Source organism: Crassostrea angulata, chromosome 8, assembly GCF_025612915.1.
Source record: "Crassostrea angulata isolate pt1a10 chromosome 8, ASM2561291v2, whole genome shotgun sequence".
NCBI classification, from domain to species: domain Eukaryota; kingdom Metazoa; phylum Mollusca; class Bivalvia; order Ostreida; family Ostreidae; genus Magallana; species Magallana angulata.
This window is the reverse complement of record NC_069118.1, coordinates 52,725,393-52,740,195: the sequence shown is the minus strand read 5'-3', so window position 1 is coordinate 52,740,195 and position 14,803 is coordinate 52,725,393. Positions and strand designations below refer to the sequence as shown.

At 32.3% G+C, this 14,803-nt stretch overlaps 1 protein-coding gene across 1 annotated transcript; it reads left to right on the top strand.

Annotated features, from left to right (window-relative positions):
- The first annotated feature begins 11,398 nt into the window (after positions 1-11,398).
- On the top strand, positions 11,399-14,470 carry LOC128159700 (uncharacterized). Its single transcript, XM_052822879.1, has 2 exons — positions 11,399-11,511; positions 12,638-14,470. The coding sequence occupies exon 2, from the start codon at positions 12,661-12,663 to the stop codon at positions 14,332-14,334; it is 1,674 nt and encodes a 557-aa protein (XP_052678839.1). The 5' UTR covers positions 11,399-11,511; positions 12,638-12,660; the 3' UTR covers positions 14,335-14,470.
- Positions 14,471-14,803: the final 333 nt, after the last annotated feature.

The window sequence follows — 14,803 nt, the reverse complement described above, 5'->3', positions numbered from 1 at the left end:
ATTTTAAATCAAAATGTTCATACATTTTGATCTGTATCTTTTTATCAGTTAATATTTTGTTTTATTATACTTTCATGTTAAATACTGAAATCTGATTGGCTTAGACACAGTTGATAAACCGTTCTATCAACCTCAGCGTTAGCAACGCACTTGGCAACGGGTAACACAAAAAAATGTTACATGCGCGTAAACGATGCGCGTACGGTTCGCCAAAGAATTCGCGTCATTCATATATAAAAGTAGTAAAGTTTTCTTTAAAATTAAGACATTCAGTATAATAAAATAAATAGTGCCCGTTTAGGAGGGTAAGAGTTGAAATTGACACCTCTTGAAAACCATTGTCAACCTCCGCTTCGCGTCGGTTGACAATAGTTTTCTCGGAGTGTCAATTTCAACTCTTAACCTCCTAAACGGGCACTATTTATATAATGACAAATATGACTAAAGTGGAAGAAAATCAAAAATTCTTTTCAACAAAAATCAAGAAAAAGGGGTTGGCCAAGACACCAGTAAACTTTATTACAAATAACTTAAAAATGATTAAGATTTTGTAATGCATTATAGAAGCAAAGTTGTTGATTGTAACAATGTCTATTAGGTAAAATCATTGCCACGCCCATTTATTATGTAATTAGGGATATTGAGGGGCCAAGGTACTTAAATTTTAACACAATATATCTAAAGAAGAAGACTTATTTTGTTAAGCATTGAAGAAGAGAAAATGCTTGCATTGATGATTCTAATCGATATCATCAATCAAAACACCAATGTTTGTCCCCATTAGGGATCAAAAGGAGTGACCCTTAAGATATTTAATCATTTGTTTCTCAAAAATGATTAACAATTTTAATTGGGTGTAAGAACAAAAAATGTTAGTATTTGTGAGACCTTTCAAATAAACTCAAGAACAAGGGGTTGGCCCCTGAAATTTTGGTCCAAGACACTCATAAAGTCTTTGACACATACCTTAAAAACGATCAAGATGTTGTAATGTATTATAGAAACAGAGTTTTTGATCGTAACAATATCAGTTTGAAATATTCATTGCCACAACCATTGATGACGTAATTAGTGTACCGTTTTTGATCGTAACAATATCAGTTTGAAAAATTCATTGCCACAACCATTGATGACGTAATTAGGGATTTTAGGAGACTAAAATCTTAAATCTTTAATGTGCTGTATGTGAAAAAGCAAAACACTTTGTTCAGCATTTTAAAGGATATAGACAATCGTATACATTCTATAAAAAAAAGTGGTTAAGAGAAAATTTCATTAATTTTTTAATCGTATGGTACGGAGAACCTACTCGTTACTCGTAACGAGATCGTATCTAGTTACTTATAACTTACACATATCAAATATGTACAATTCTATCAATATAATTACGTACAAAAATATGGACACTCGCTGCGGTAAACACAATACCAATACATATAATGGCGCAAAATACAAAAAACCCTGGTTTGACCAGGTGTAATTTCTGGGTAAATATATAATGCTATTATTTTAAATCTGATGATAGGAAACCCCCTTTCATTTTTAGATACTCAATAATCAACGAGAGATAACTCTTTTGTAAAAACAGTAAAAATTGAAATGAGAGTAATTACGATTTAAGGTATTTAACAAAATACATACATGATAGAATGACCCCTATCACATTACCTACGAAACTTTTCAGATTTTAACTTGACGTATTTTCTAAACAATATGTAAAGATTTGTATATTTTAAATGCACCAACAAATTTGCAGCTTAATTTTTTGATAAGATATGCTTCACCGAGCATGTAAGTTTTTTGATTTTTTATATTTTGTGCGCATTAAGAAAGTGTACCGTTTCAGCGCATAAAAAAAACGATATTTCATTTGACATTACACTAACTTATGCAGGTCATTTTGTGAAAGTTTCAATTAAATTGAAGAATTTCTGACCGTTTTATCGCCGAAATTGGACGAACAACGTTTGAAAAATGAATAAAAAACGTTGATTCTCCCCAAGGATCTAAGTAACACCTGATACTTCAATTACATTTGAATTATACAAGAATAATAGGTATTGAACATAATATGAAACATGTTTTTGCACCATTTTGCACCATTTAGGAAGTTGGAATTCATGCAGAAGAAAGAACGGAGAAAGAAAACTAGATCTTAACTAGATAGTTACGAGTAACGTGTAGGTCTTCCGTCCGATTTTGTTTTATGTGATACAATGAAATATCGATAATTTCTGCAAAATCTGAGATCCTGGTGAAACTAGGCTTTTTGTCTTGAGACCTGGAGGAACGAAAGTGATTTATGAAAATAACAGCAAGTTGTTCTTGTACATTTATTAGTGTACATCACTGTTTATCATGCTAGATGAAACACCTCAAAAAATTTGTTAAACTTGTTAAGATGAATTGTTTGAAGCCTTCCGGTGAGTACCGGGAGTGAAAGTTGACAAAATAAAACCCGTTAAACACATCAGTTATTCTTTAACCAATTGTCTATCATTCATAAACGCTTCTTTGTCATACAATTACCATTAGCAATGCTTTCAGTAACCAACTCGATTCTTGATAACAGTAGTAAAATGTTCAACTTCAAAACGTGTTGCTGAAAATTGAAATTTACCATAAAAATAAGTACATTCAACTGATTTTCTTCTTTGTTGTGTGTTTTTTTATGTATCAAGTAATGATGATTTATACAACAATTATTTTTTTGCGTCCAATTTGACGCTAGCGTCAATATGGTTTCTAGTTTATTACTGATATCAATTTTTACATCTGCATCACCTACAGTTTACTCCATTTTCCCCTTTCCCTGTCTGTCTGTCTGTCTGTCTGTCTGTCTGTCTGTCTGTCTGTCTGTCTGTCTGTCTGTCTCTCTCTCTCTCTCTCTCTCTCTCTCTCTCTCTCTCTCTGATTGGACAAGTGTCAGTCAAAACATTAGTTTTAACTTTTTTGGAGTTAACGCCAATTAAAAGCTTCTACGTCCATAACTATAACAATATGTTTCATTTTTTAAACTAATGGAGATTAAAGATTTGACATTTACGGTTGAATTCAAATCTTTCAAAAAAAAATATATCTACATGTAACTCCCCACTATAGTGCCTAAAAAGCTTTAAATTGGAAAGGCTTGTTTTAACATTTTTTCCCCCGATTTCACCGTACATCACACAACGACTGTTTTGCAGTAAGTAGATAAAAAAATAAAACTCCTGCAATTTAAAAAAAATCAACACATATTGGTTATACGGAGAAATTCATGCAACTTTCAAACAACGAATAAGACAAATAATTTGTATATGTTCTTGCTTGAAAAGTGATACTTTTCCTATTTTTACATGTAATCAAATTCTCTCCTGAGATCTGATTTAATTTATCTTACAAACTCCATAAAAATCTACCAATATTTTAACAAATCAGAAACTAGACGAAAGTCATTTTTCAGAATGTTGTTTAACCAGGGTTTAGATTGTCAGATTTGGAGTGTTAAAAAGTTCAATGTCATGAGTAAACTTTTCTAAAAGCGAAAAAAGAATACTAAGTCAAAGGTTTATAACATACAATAAATGGTTTTTCATTATCATCAGTGGAATTTGTAATCATTTTTAGTAAATGTCAATCATAAGCTGAAGATTTGATGTTTGACTCAAATATTTCAAAACAATTTCTCACAAATAATTCTCTTTCAATCGTAAGAACTTAAGAGGAATCGATGGTCGTGGACATTTTTGGACTATTTTCATCTCCTTAAGAAGAAGAGCTCTGTATAAATACTGTCAGGCGTTTTAATTCCACGGTGTTAAATTTCACGAAATCCCTAAACGTACCAATCGCGATGGTTTTAAATTCACGCTCCAAGGAAACCAGTTGATCAAAGTATAAGCAATCAAACGTTTTAAAAAAGAAACTTATGTTAATATTTACGATTGGTTTATTTTAGCGGAAAAAACGATAAATCGCGAACATGGTGAAATTAAAACCATCGTGATGATTTGCCATTATACAGTATTTAAGAAATTAAACAAATGCTTAAGCTAAAATATTTGAGTTTTTCCTTCTTTAAAGCTATACACGTTATAATTTGCGTCAATTATAAATATCGAGGTAAATTGATGTATTTGATTACTTCTAATCAATTTATGCTGTAAGTTATACAAAGTAATGTTATGGTGTCCTGTAGATAAAATACGGCTGGACAACGATTTTATTTGAATAAACGAAAAACTACTTTGACCAAAAGAATTTCTTAATGTCTTCACTTCATATATAAACAACAATGTTACACTGTATGTTTGATGTATTTTCGTGACGTAATTTTTACTTGTAATCACGTGACGGACGTTTCCTAACATGGCAAATGATCTATATAAACCGCATCGGCGCAGTGATTTATGACACCAAATCATAAATATTTTAAATAAGAAACCTTTGTCAGATCATATTCTTTAAAGTTTTTGCTTAGGCTTGGAAATGAAATGTGGTGATAACGAACAGTGTTCCAAAACGTTTTGTGGTTAGGTTACCATTGATGTCTTTCTATAGATATTTTGTTTTTTAAAGATATTGTTAAAACACTTCACCAAATCAACTATTTAAAGCACATTCTACTAATCGAAAGCAATTTACATACTATTGGGGTAAATCCGTAGGTTTCCAAAGCATGATTCACATGGGGACTTATAGTCTCTGCCAATTTACGTAAAATATTCTAAAATTGTAGTGATCTTTCACCTGCACCAAGCTTTCTTTTTACATGCATTTCATTTCTTTTCGTTCAGTTGTTTACAAATATTGTAACAAGGAGAGTCTTCAAACCATTAGTTTATTAAACGTCTTTTACTATAAACAAAGCTTTAAAACTGCCGATTATTAGATACTGATTATTGATATGAAAGAATTATGTATATCTAGCATTAACGGCAATAGATATTTAAGAAGACAAGTTTCCATAAAATTCACTTTCCATGTCACGATAAATTCCGTGAGAACTATCGCAAGAAATGCAAATCGTGACGTCAAAGTTGATTATAATGTCATATCATAGGAAGTACGGACAAGTGACTTTCAACTGATCCCTGTGAAATCAATCGGAAGCCTTACATACCGGCTAATGCCCAATTTAATCAGGTAACAAATAAATCAGAATTTAAACAGAATAAAACTTTTATTTTCCTACCGGGATAGCAATGTCTTCTTTTAAATATAAATCTGACACCTGACATCGACAGCAAATTTTAAAGTATTAAACAAGAAAAAGGTGCAAAGTCTACATCTCTATGATTATTGTAGATTCATAAAAGAAGGGATATAGTTTTTTTTGCAGCAAAGCATAAATTGGTCTTATATAAACAAAAGAAAACAAAAATAAAAGTGTGAGAGCATATGTAGATATATATTCTTCCCTGAAACAAAGCATTTGTTTCCCCTGAAGGCTATTTTTAGTTTAGGTGATATCCTACTTTAACATGTAAAAGTATATCGTAGCGACAACCGTACAACACTCATAAACATGTGTATGTTTCAAAACAACTTCTGTTAACCATAAAGAAAATCGAGTCGAATATCTAATTTTGTCAACAATAATTGCCACCTGATTTCCCGCGGACATGTATAAACAAGGTCGGTTTCGTTCTTCCGTTCCATGAAAAATCATTACAATGAACAATTAAATTTATGTACATTTGTAACGATGAAAGTAACTAGAGTGACTGTAATTCACAGAATAAAGGTAACTTTATAAGTTAACAAAAAACATGCGTTTTCCCCGTTATTAAAAATTTATGCAAATTATAACGTGTGTAGCTTTGAATAAAAAAAATAGATGACTCTTTATTGTGTGAATAGTTAAGATGATTGTTGCTTTTGTTTTAAAAGGATAATTTCATTTATGAGTACATTACACGATGCCGCGTGTAAAGCACTATATCTTTCTTGTTGTGGAGGTGGTGGTAAGATCTAATAGTCGTAGTGACTTGGCGATCAAATTTTTCATCCTTTTTTAAATTGAAACAATTTCAGGCCCCGAGGTTTTAAAACTTTCTTGAGTACGATCGCCAAATCGTACCCAGTGCTTCAAGGTCTCTAGGTTATAAAACTTTTCATACTCATACTCGTACTCCAGCTGAGTACAAAACGGCGATGTTCTGAGTAAGCTATGGAGCTTTCTCAAAGCCGTACTCAAGACATTTAATCTAAATAAAATGCATTGCAAACATATAATAGTGTTCATATTGTATTATTTCTGTACTATACGCTATAATTTAATCATAATTACATGTATATGAATTAAAATGAAAAGTTTTTACCATTTTATCAGTGACATATCTAGATATGGAGGTGAATTTAAGAGTAAGGGCGAACTGCAACCAATATTATCAAAATAACTTTTAGATAGTTTGCTTCATTAATTAACGTACATAAACATGTAAATCTACCTACAAAATAATTTCATTGAATAGCTCGACTTTTTAAGAATTCTGTTTTTAGTCAATTACGACCCATACACCCCATCATTTAAAACAAAATCAATGTACATGTATCGTTATTAATCAATTTCAATCAGATGCACTTGCGGGATCCCTTCTTTGATTATAGTAAAAATGTAGGTTAGTACTAAACATTACAAAGGGTGGGGGATGCATAAAAGTCTAACACTTTCTATTACTAACTTTTTAATCATATATCATTTATGTTGCATGCCACAAACCTTGGATAAGGGAAACATTTTATAGAATAAGCGGAAAATCAGTGGCAGATAAATGTAGGGCGCACCGGGCGCCCTCCCCTTCCCCCACATAATTGTCCACATAAAGTTAAATCATACTCCTTCTGGCAAAGAAAATGAACAATTTGCGAGTCTTAATTATCTTTTTTTTAAACTGGGGGGGGGGGGGGGGGATTCCTCTACATTAGGCTGACTTCAATGGTGCAATATGAAGAAAACCCGTGTGTTTAATGGTGTAACTGAAAAAGAAAAACCCATTCTGGTTACGCTGTCATTGTGTTCAGATATGACAAGTCACCGACGTACCCACCTTTAAGTAATTGGTTATACTAACTAGTGTTTTTAACGACTATTCCAATTTTATTTGGTATAAGCTGGCATATCTTTTTATCTTTTTTAAAACTTCATTAATTTACATTGTCCCATTGAACTTGATTTTTAAACAGATTAATTTACAGTCATTCGAAAGGGAAATAAAATTAAAGGAAATGTTTCTCAGATTTCTTCAAGACAGAGGGATTAGATGACTGTAGGTCGTAAATCTACAAACCTTTAAAAATTGTAAATTATTTAATTACTCTAAGAATACCAGTTATCACGAAAGGAAATTTTTTAAATGTCTATTTTACCCTACAAAATCTCTAGAATCCTGGAACTTCCGGGGCCGGCTTTGCCCCCTGGGTCACCAACAGGGCTTTGCCCTCGACCAACTGAAGGCCTCAAAACGGCCTCAAGACTCCCTGTTTTATACTGACGCCCCCTCTATCTTCAAATTCTTGATCTACCCCTGGAACTGAATATTTTAAAGGGAGGTTGGTGTTGGTGTGTGTGTGAGGTGGGGGGGGGGTCGAATCCCACTTCCTGTGGTTTATTTATACGATTGTGTGGTTTTTTTTTCATAGAACAGCTACTGTCTGCATGTGGAAAATATTGGCTTTTAAAAATTGCCTTTTCTCTGCTGTGTCGAAAATGCTGTGAAATTTAGAGTAATTTGGAACAAGGTTCATATCTTTTTATCTCGAAATATTAAGACCGTTAAAGATAAAAACCTGGTCTGAAAGTTAACAAAAAGCAATCTTACTTGGAAATATAGAAAGTAATCAAGAATCAGCAGTAAGTAATTAATATACATGTTAAAGGGCATTAGATGTAAACTTAAAGATAAGATTTCAAATTTTCAAGTTTTGTATTGGCAATATTTTTAAGTTATGACGTACATATTTGGTTTCCTATGTGACCATATATACTACTTGTAGCTGCATAGATCTAAATGTGTTATTTGTGTAATACAGGCCGCACCTTTTATTTAATTTTACCGCCAGAAAGTAAGGTATCCTTTCCGAACCATCTACCAGTATTTGAGTTTTATTTTCCAAAAATCAAAAAAAAATTGACCACGGAACATTACCTACCTTACGATCTTAATTATTTATTTCAAATTAAAACATCGAGAGCATAGACATGTCTAAGTATTCGTTAAGTTAAACGCATTATTTGGTTTAACATTTAATTATAAACGTTCGAATATAAGGATGGTGAGTCCTGGTGACCCCATAGTCTTATGTATTATTTTACAAATGTAGTATCTTTCTACAAATGATTATTAAAAAATAAAATTTGGTGTTATGACATCAAATTTTATTCTTGGACACACAATTATGGAAAAACATTAAGTATGATCGACCTATATATTCTTTTTGAGAAGTTGGGTAATTTACAGTTAATTAAAAGCTTCGTCATGTAAAAAAATGATAACACTTTGATTAATTATAACAAGCATGATATAATTTATGAGAGAGAGAGAGAGAGAGAGAGAGAGAGAGAGATTTGACATCAACACAATTTGTTGATAATTTTACTAATTACACTGGACTTGTCGTCTTTCATGCTCAAAAATTCATAAGTTATAGATGCAGATACATCTCCATGCTTGCAAATGAAAAACGTAATATGTTACTGTAAATAATGTGTTACATTTTGTTGATAAATAATTAATCTGAATACATGTACAGTTTGCCTACATGCCAGTTCTATTTACATGAATTACCGTGGTCTGTCTTACTCCAGAGACGTAAAATTTCATCCACCGGCTTTTGGAGCATACTCCAAATAGTACTCAGCGGAGAACGTACTCCAAAACTTTAATAACCTTGGTTTTTAGAGTCATACCCAGTTAAGCACATACTCGGAGTACGGAATACGAGTTGGAGTACGAGTATGGAAAAAGTTTAATAACCTCGGGGCCGGATCTGTGTCTTAATTGTCGGGATACTTGTTTAAATGAGTTTCGTTAGTGTATGTTTATGACATTATAAAAATAAATGTTTCGTAGATAATTTAGTTTGATTTGTTTTTACACTTCATACTAAAATCGAACACCAAGATCTTTTAATTTTTTTTAATTTTTTTTATTCTTATGTATTTCACAAATGATTTACAGCAACAATAGTTTTCAGTAACCTCTAATTGATATTTGTTTTAATGGGATTCTCAATTGATTCTTTACATTTATTTTTTTTGGTTTTAAATTATAATTATTTATCAAACAAAATTAATTTGACTTTTTATCATAAATTGGGAGAGAAAAAATGAAGCAAAATCGAAAGACTAAAAGATGACTTTGTTTATTTTACATGAGACAGTAGTATTGTATTCGCCATTCAAAAGTAAAGCTAGACAAAACAAACATGAACTAATTAAAGCTCTTTTCTAATGACATTAAGAGTTTACCATGTTTGATAACAACGGATGATCTTGTTTAGCAGGAACACTTTTTTATATATAGGAAAACATTAGAGAGTGTAAACATTAAAGCAATAAAAACGCCATCCAGACCAGATTACAAATGTTTTTCATATGCGTGAATGAAAAAAAATGTTAAAGTTTTGTAGAACACACATCATCTATCTTAACAGGGGGTAAAATACAAATAAAAAGTAAATAGCGCGAACTAGTTGTAAATTTATTTAAAAATATTTAAAACAAAATTTTTGTTAGTACCTTTGATTTGCGTGCATGATTTGCGCGCATGTAATAATTTGTTGTGTTACCCGTTGCCAAATGTGTTGCTAACGCTGAGGGTATTAGAACGGATTAGCAACTGCGTTTAAACCAATCAGATTTCAGTATTTAACATGAAAGTATAATAATACAAGATATGGCCCAATCGGTGATTAAACGGCACGTAGTTGAAATTTCATTTGTGTAATATGTTGTTACATAAAATTCATTAAGTGTATCAATTATGAACATACTTAATATCATTTGGGTATTTCAAAATTCATTGGGGTATCATTGGGGTTCATTGGGGTATCATTGGGGTATCATTGGGGTTCATTGGGGTATCATTGAGGTTCATTGGGGTTCATTGGGGTATCATTGTGGTTCATTGGGGTAAAAAGACGCACCCCCTTGGTTACACAACGATTGCGATATCTGTGTCTTAAATGTAACTTTGTTTAAGCACCAGTCAATTTTGATTAAGATAATACCCTTTTCTAAAAATAGTGTAATAGACCTCGATAAAATATAGATATAATTCTGATACATTTCAAAAGCGTTAACAATCCTTTATAGTCCATAACTGCTCTTGTATTCCCTCCACTAGAGTGGGTTACTCGCCAGAATAATCTCCAAAATTGAGGAGGACTGGAGAGAGGATAAGAGAAGCTGCAACACAACAGTGGGACAACGAAATCAAAGCATATCGGAAATTATTGTCTATATAAAAATATCAGATTATAAAAATGAGGTCAAACCGAAAAGAGTTTTTACATTTCCTTATTAATAAAAGCAAGGTTATTGAAGACTCAAAGCCGATAAATTGTATGCCTCAGAACGTGGGGATACTGTAACCTTTATTTCGCTTGCGAGAAATTGTCGCGAGGTTTGCCAGAACCTTGTCGTTGCGAATGTTATTTCGCCGCGAACCAGTCGTTTTCGTATAATTGTGATAACAAAACTGGTCTGGATTTATTAAGTCGCAAAAATTTGTCGTCGCAAACTTGTTTACCCTCGCGAAATGAGGTCGTCCAGAAGCTGATGTAGTCTTATAGATACGAAGCAGTGAAATCGTTTTAAATGTGTTTGGTTTAATAACTGTCACTATTTACTAAAGACACAATATATTGATATTATCTTGTAAAACCACCTTGTTCTAAAAGAATGGATATTTGAAACTATGTATCAGACAATGTGATATTTTCCAAACTTTTGTAATATGATATCTATTTCAAGAACAGATGTGGTAGAAAAAATTCAAAACAGAAAGTAAAAAGTTGACAACAGTATTATTTCCCTGTTAAAAAGTCATTCTTTCATCCTAAGCTTTTACAGTAATTTGTAATTATAAAAATGAATCCCACAGCAAACAAAAGGGAAAATTAGCTTGCAAATTTATTGTTAAGGGACATTCTATGTTCCACCTTTCCCCACTTTAATCTTAAGATTCAACAAACGTGTCACTTAGGTTGATCTGTAAGAAAAAAATGAATTTTAAAACCTAGCTAATCTGTTGGGAAAATAAACGAATGTTAAAACTGAACCATTATAAAGTTATGAAGATCCGACTTGTAGACTTGAAAATCAATTTAATCACTTATACAAATTTGCATTTAATCTGTAAAGTAAAAATTCCCCTTTAAATATCTCAGCAGTTTCATAGCCTATGGTGCTCTTTGCCTTAACACATCACGTGGTCTTTAAAAAGGCTCTGTTTGGATACCGGACAATTAAGGTGAATCGGAACGTCGCCGTCTTTGGTTTAGGAGATTTGCAATTTTTAAACTGTAAGTATTGATACTAAATTCATTTCATATACGTTGTAACATAAGTATATTAGCATGTTAATGAACGTTATTTCTAATCAAATTAAGATTATTAACTTTGAAACCTAAGTGGAATTTAAAGATCTTCAATGGCAATTTAATATATAGTGTTTGAATTTTCTAAAGTTGAGTCAATAAAAAAAAAATCTGGGTTGTGACGTATAGGTTATTGTGTGTACATGTATCACAATTGCAAATACTCAACCTTTTTAATGTTGTACTTCAAAACACATCTTAGTAATCAATATATATTTAAGCAAAATACAAGAAATGATGTTTGAAAATTATATATTTATTATCTTTTTACTCAGTAAAAATTTATAATTTTATTCGTTTCTGTTCTGAAACATTAAGCAGATAACTTAATGCAATTATATACAGAATAAGAATGCCAAAATGGGAAAAATGGAGGTCAGGGCTCTATACAATAATCGGATTCTCTAATCTGTCAGATCTAGATCAAGAGTAATTTATTTAAATACTTAAAGCCTTATACTGGTATAAGAGTTATTTTCATTCTTGGTCCAGCCGACCGTAATCTCAATGGACGTCCTATTACAGTAAAAATATGAATACTTTTTGACTTCTTATCCTAAATTAAATGTTTCATTCACGTGTCACAGATAACTCAAAATATATTGCTACATGCTTATTGGGTCGTTAAAACGCTAATATCCCCATGCAAAACCTCCATTTCTTTTAAATGATTTGTCTTATATCTTAGGAAATCAAAATTCAATATTCAAACCTTCAATAAAAACTTCTGTATATGCTGCATTGAATTTTGTGTAGTTTATCTTAATTCTAAAATATCTTTAGATTACATTGCCTATCTATTTACTTGGTCATTTGAATCTTGTCACAATCTGATTTTTTTGTTTGTTAAATAGTATTCCGACCAATTTTACATCATTTAACTTTATTAGATAATTGATTTATTGTTTCCTCATGGTCCAACAGACTCGTATTATGCTTAGGTAATTGTTAAAGGACCTCATTATTTAAACAATACTATTGATTGTAGTTAAGATAACATTTCTGCAAAATAGAACTCTTCTTTACAACTGTATTTTTTTCATTTATTTAGAGTATGAATAAACGTGTTTGACTATGGATCCTGAGTGTTTTGCCCAGGACGTGTTAGGGTGTCATTTATGTAAGACAACCACCCCGCCTATGTACTGTGACGTTTGTCACATACACCTGTGTAAAGCATGTGTGGGGGAACATCTCTCAAGCGAATTTAAAGACCACAAAGTGGTGCCATTTGAAATGCGTGGATCTACAACGAAGTGTCAAAAACACTCGTCAAAAATATGTGAACTTCATTGCGTACAATGTAACATTCCTATTTGTGCAACATGCGTTTCGTCAAAGGATCATAGAGGCCATGAATTTGTTGAGGTTTTGAAACTCATTGAAAACAAGAAGGAAGCAATACGAAGAGATTTAACAGAGTTTGAGCTATCTATTTATCCAAAATATAAAAAGATTGCCTCTTACATTTTAGCTCAGAAAGATAATATCAATACCAACTCTAAGAAGTTGACAACAGCTTTGGGCAAACAAGAAGAAGACTTGCGAAAAGAAATAGATAGCATAGTAAAAAAACTAAAATCCGCTCTCGATAAAATAGATTCAAGATACCTGGCTGTTCTAAATAGGCAGGAAGACGAAATAGCACAAACTATTTCTAAAATTACTCAAAACATTACTGATTTGAATACTTTGCTGAATTCCAATGATGCCATTCATGTCTTTGCTTACAAATCAAAGAATGCTGAATTTAGAAGATTGCCCCCTAAACTCAAAATTTCCTTACCAAGCTTGACTTCTCAGAAGATCAACAAAGAACAGCTTTATCAACTGTTTGGTTCGCTGTCAGCATTTTGTATAACATCAGATGATAATGGTTACACAACAGATTCACCTGATGCTGAGACATTTCACTCAGAAAAATCACTCCTTGATGAACCACGGATCATAACAGAAATTAAAACTGAATATGGCGACAACAGTGAATTACACAGCGTTTCTTGTTTAAGCGATGACTATATCTGGACGTGTGGTATTGAAAAAATCATGAGGCTCGTCAGTCTTCAAGAAAAACTGGTAAAGGAAATCGAAACCAATTCACGGACTAGACCAGGAGACATAGCAGTGTCAAATGGATATTTAGTTTATACAGATTACAATGAAAGAGCAGTGAACATATTAAAAAATAAAAAGTTGAATAGAGTGGCCAGACTACAGGGATGGAGACCTCGTAGTGTATGCATTTCTTCTACCGGCGATTTCCTTGTTGTCATGGACAGTGATGATTATCAACAAGTAAAAATCGTGCGTTACTCGAGCTCAGACTTCAAAGAAAAACAATGCATTCAATCAAATGATAATGGCGAGCGGCTTTATTCACCTGGCGATTTCTCCAAATATATCAGCGAGAACAAGAACCTTGACATCTGCGTAGCGGATTATAGAGCCGGCGCAGTAGTAGTGGTCAATCAGGCCGGGAAACTCCGGTTTACCTACACTGGTCCTTCTTCTACTACCAAGGAATCATTTTGTCCAGTCGGCATCACTACCGACAGCCAGAGTCGGATACTGACAGCAGATTTTTGGAACAACCGCATCCATATTTTTGAGAAGGACGGACAGTTCCTCCAGTACATTGACGACTGTGATATACAGCGTCCATGGGGATTGTGCGTGGACACCAGAGACAACCTCTTTGTTGCTGAATGTAAGACATGTAAAGTGAAAAAAATTCAATACTATGTTTAGAAATTACATGTATGTATTAAAAAATGCTTGAAGTCTCGGTATTTTACTGTAAATTACGTATTATCAACTTTTCTGTGGTTTTATGTTGTATTTTATGCTTTAATAGTTGGTGGTATTTAATAAATATATCATTGCTTTTTTGCTTTAGTTTCTTAGTCAATATTGAATTTTAAGATTATGAACCAGTGGCAAGCATCTTAAAAGAGTGGTTCAATATTTGAAAAAACTAATGTTTAAACTCCTCAGGAGTAAATGATATCAAACATGTTCAGCAAATGGCATTAACTTACGGTGGTGAGATTGAGTTAATTATTTTAATAAGGTTTTTGGCGTTATTCTAGTCAACATGAATCAATTGCCAATCGAAAAATTGTATAATACCTACCAATGCAATTCGGGGTAGTCTTACACATTTTGATTTTTAATTCGGCAATATAGTGATCTAATGTTAACTGTCACGAGATACCAT

What these genes read in the sequence shown, in the direction of transcription:
- LOC128159700 (XM_052822879.1), top strand. Translation starts at nt 12,661, where the DNA reads ATGGATCCTGAGTGTTTTGCCCAGGACGTGTTAGGGTGTCATTTATGT.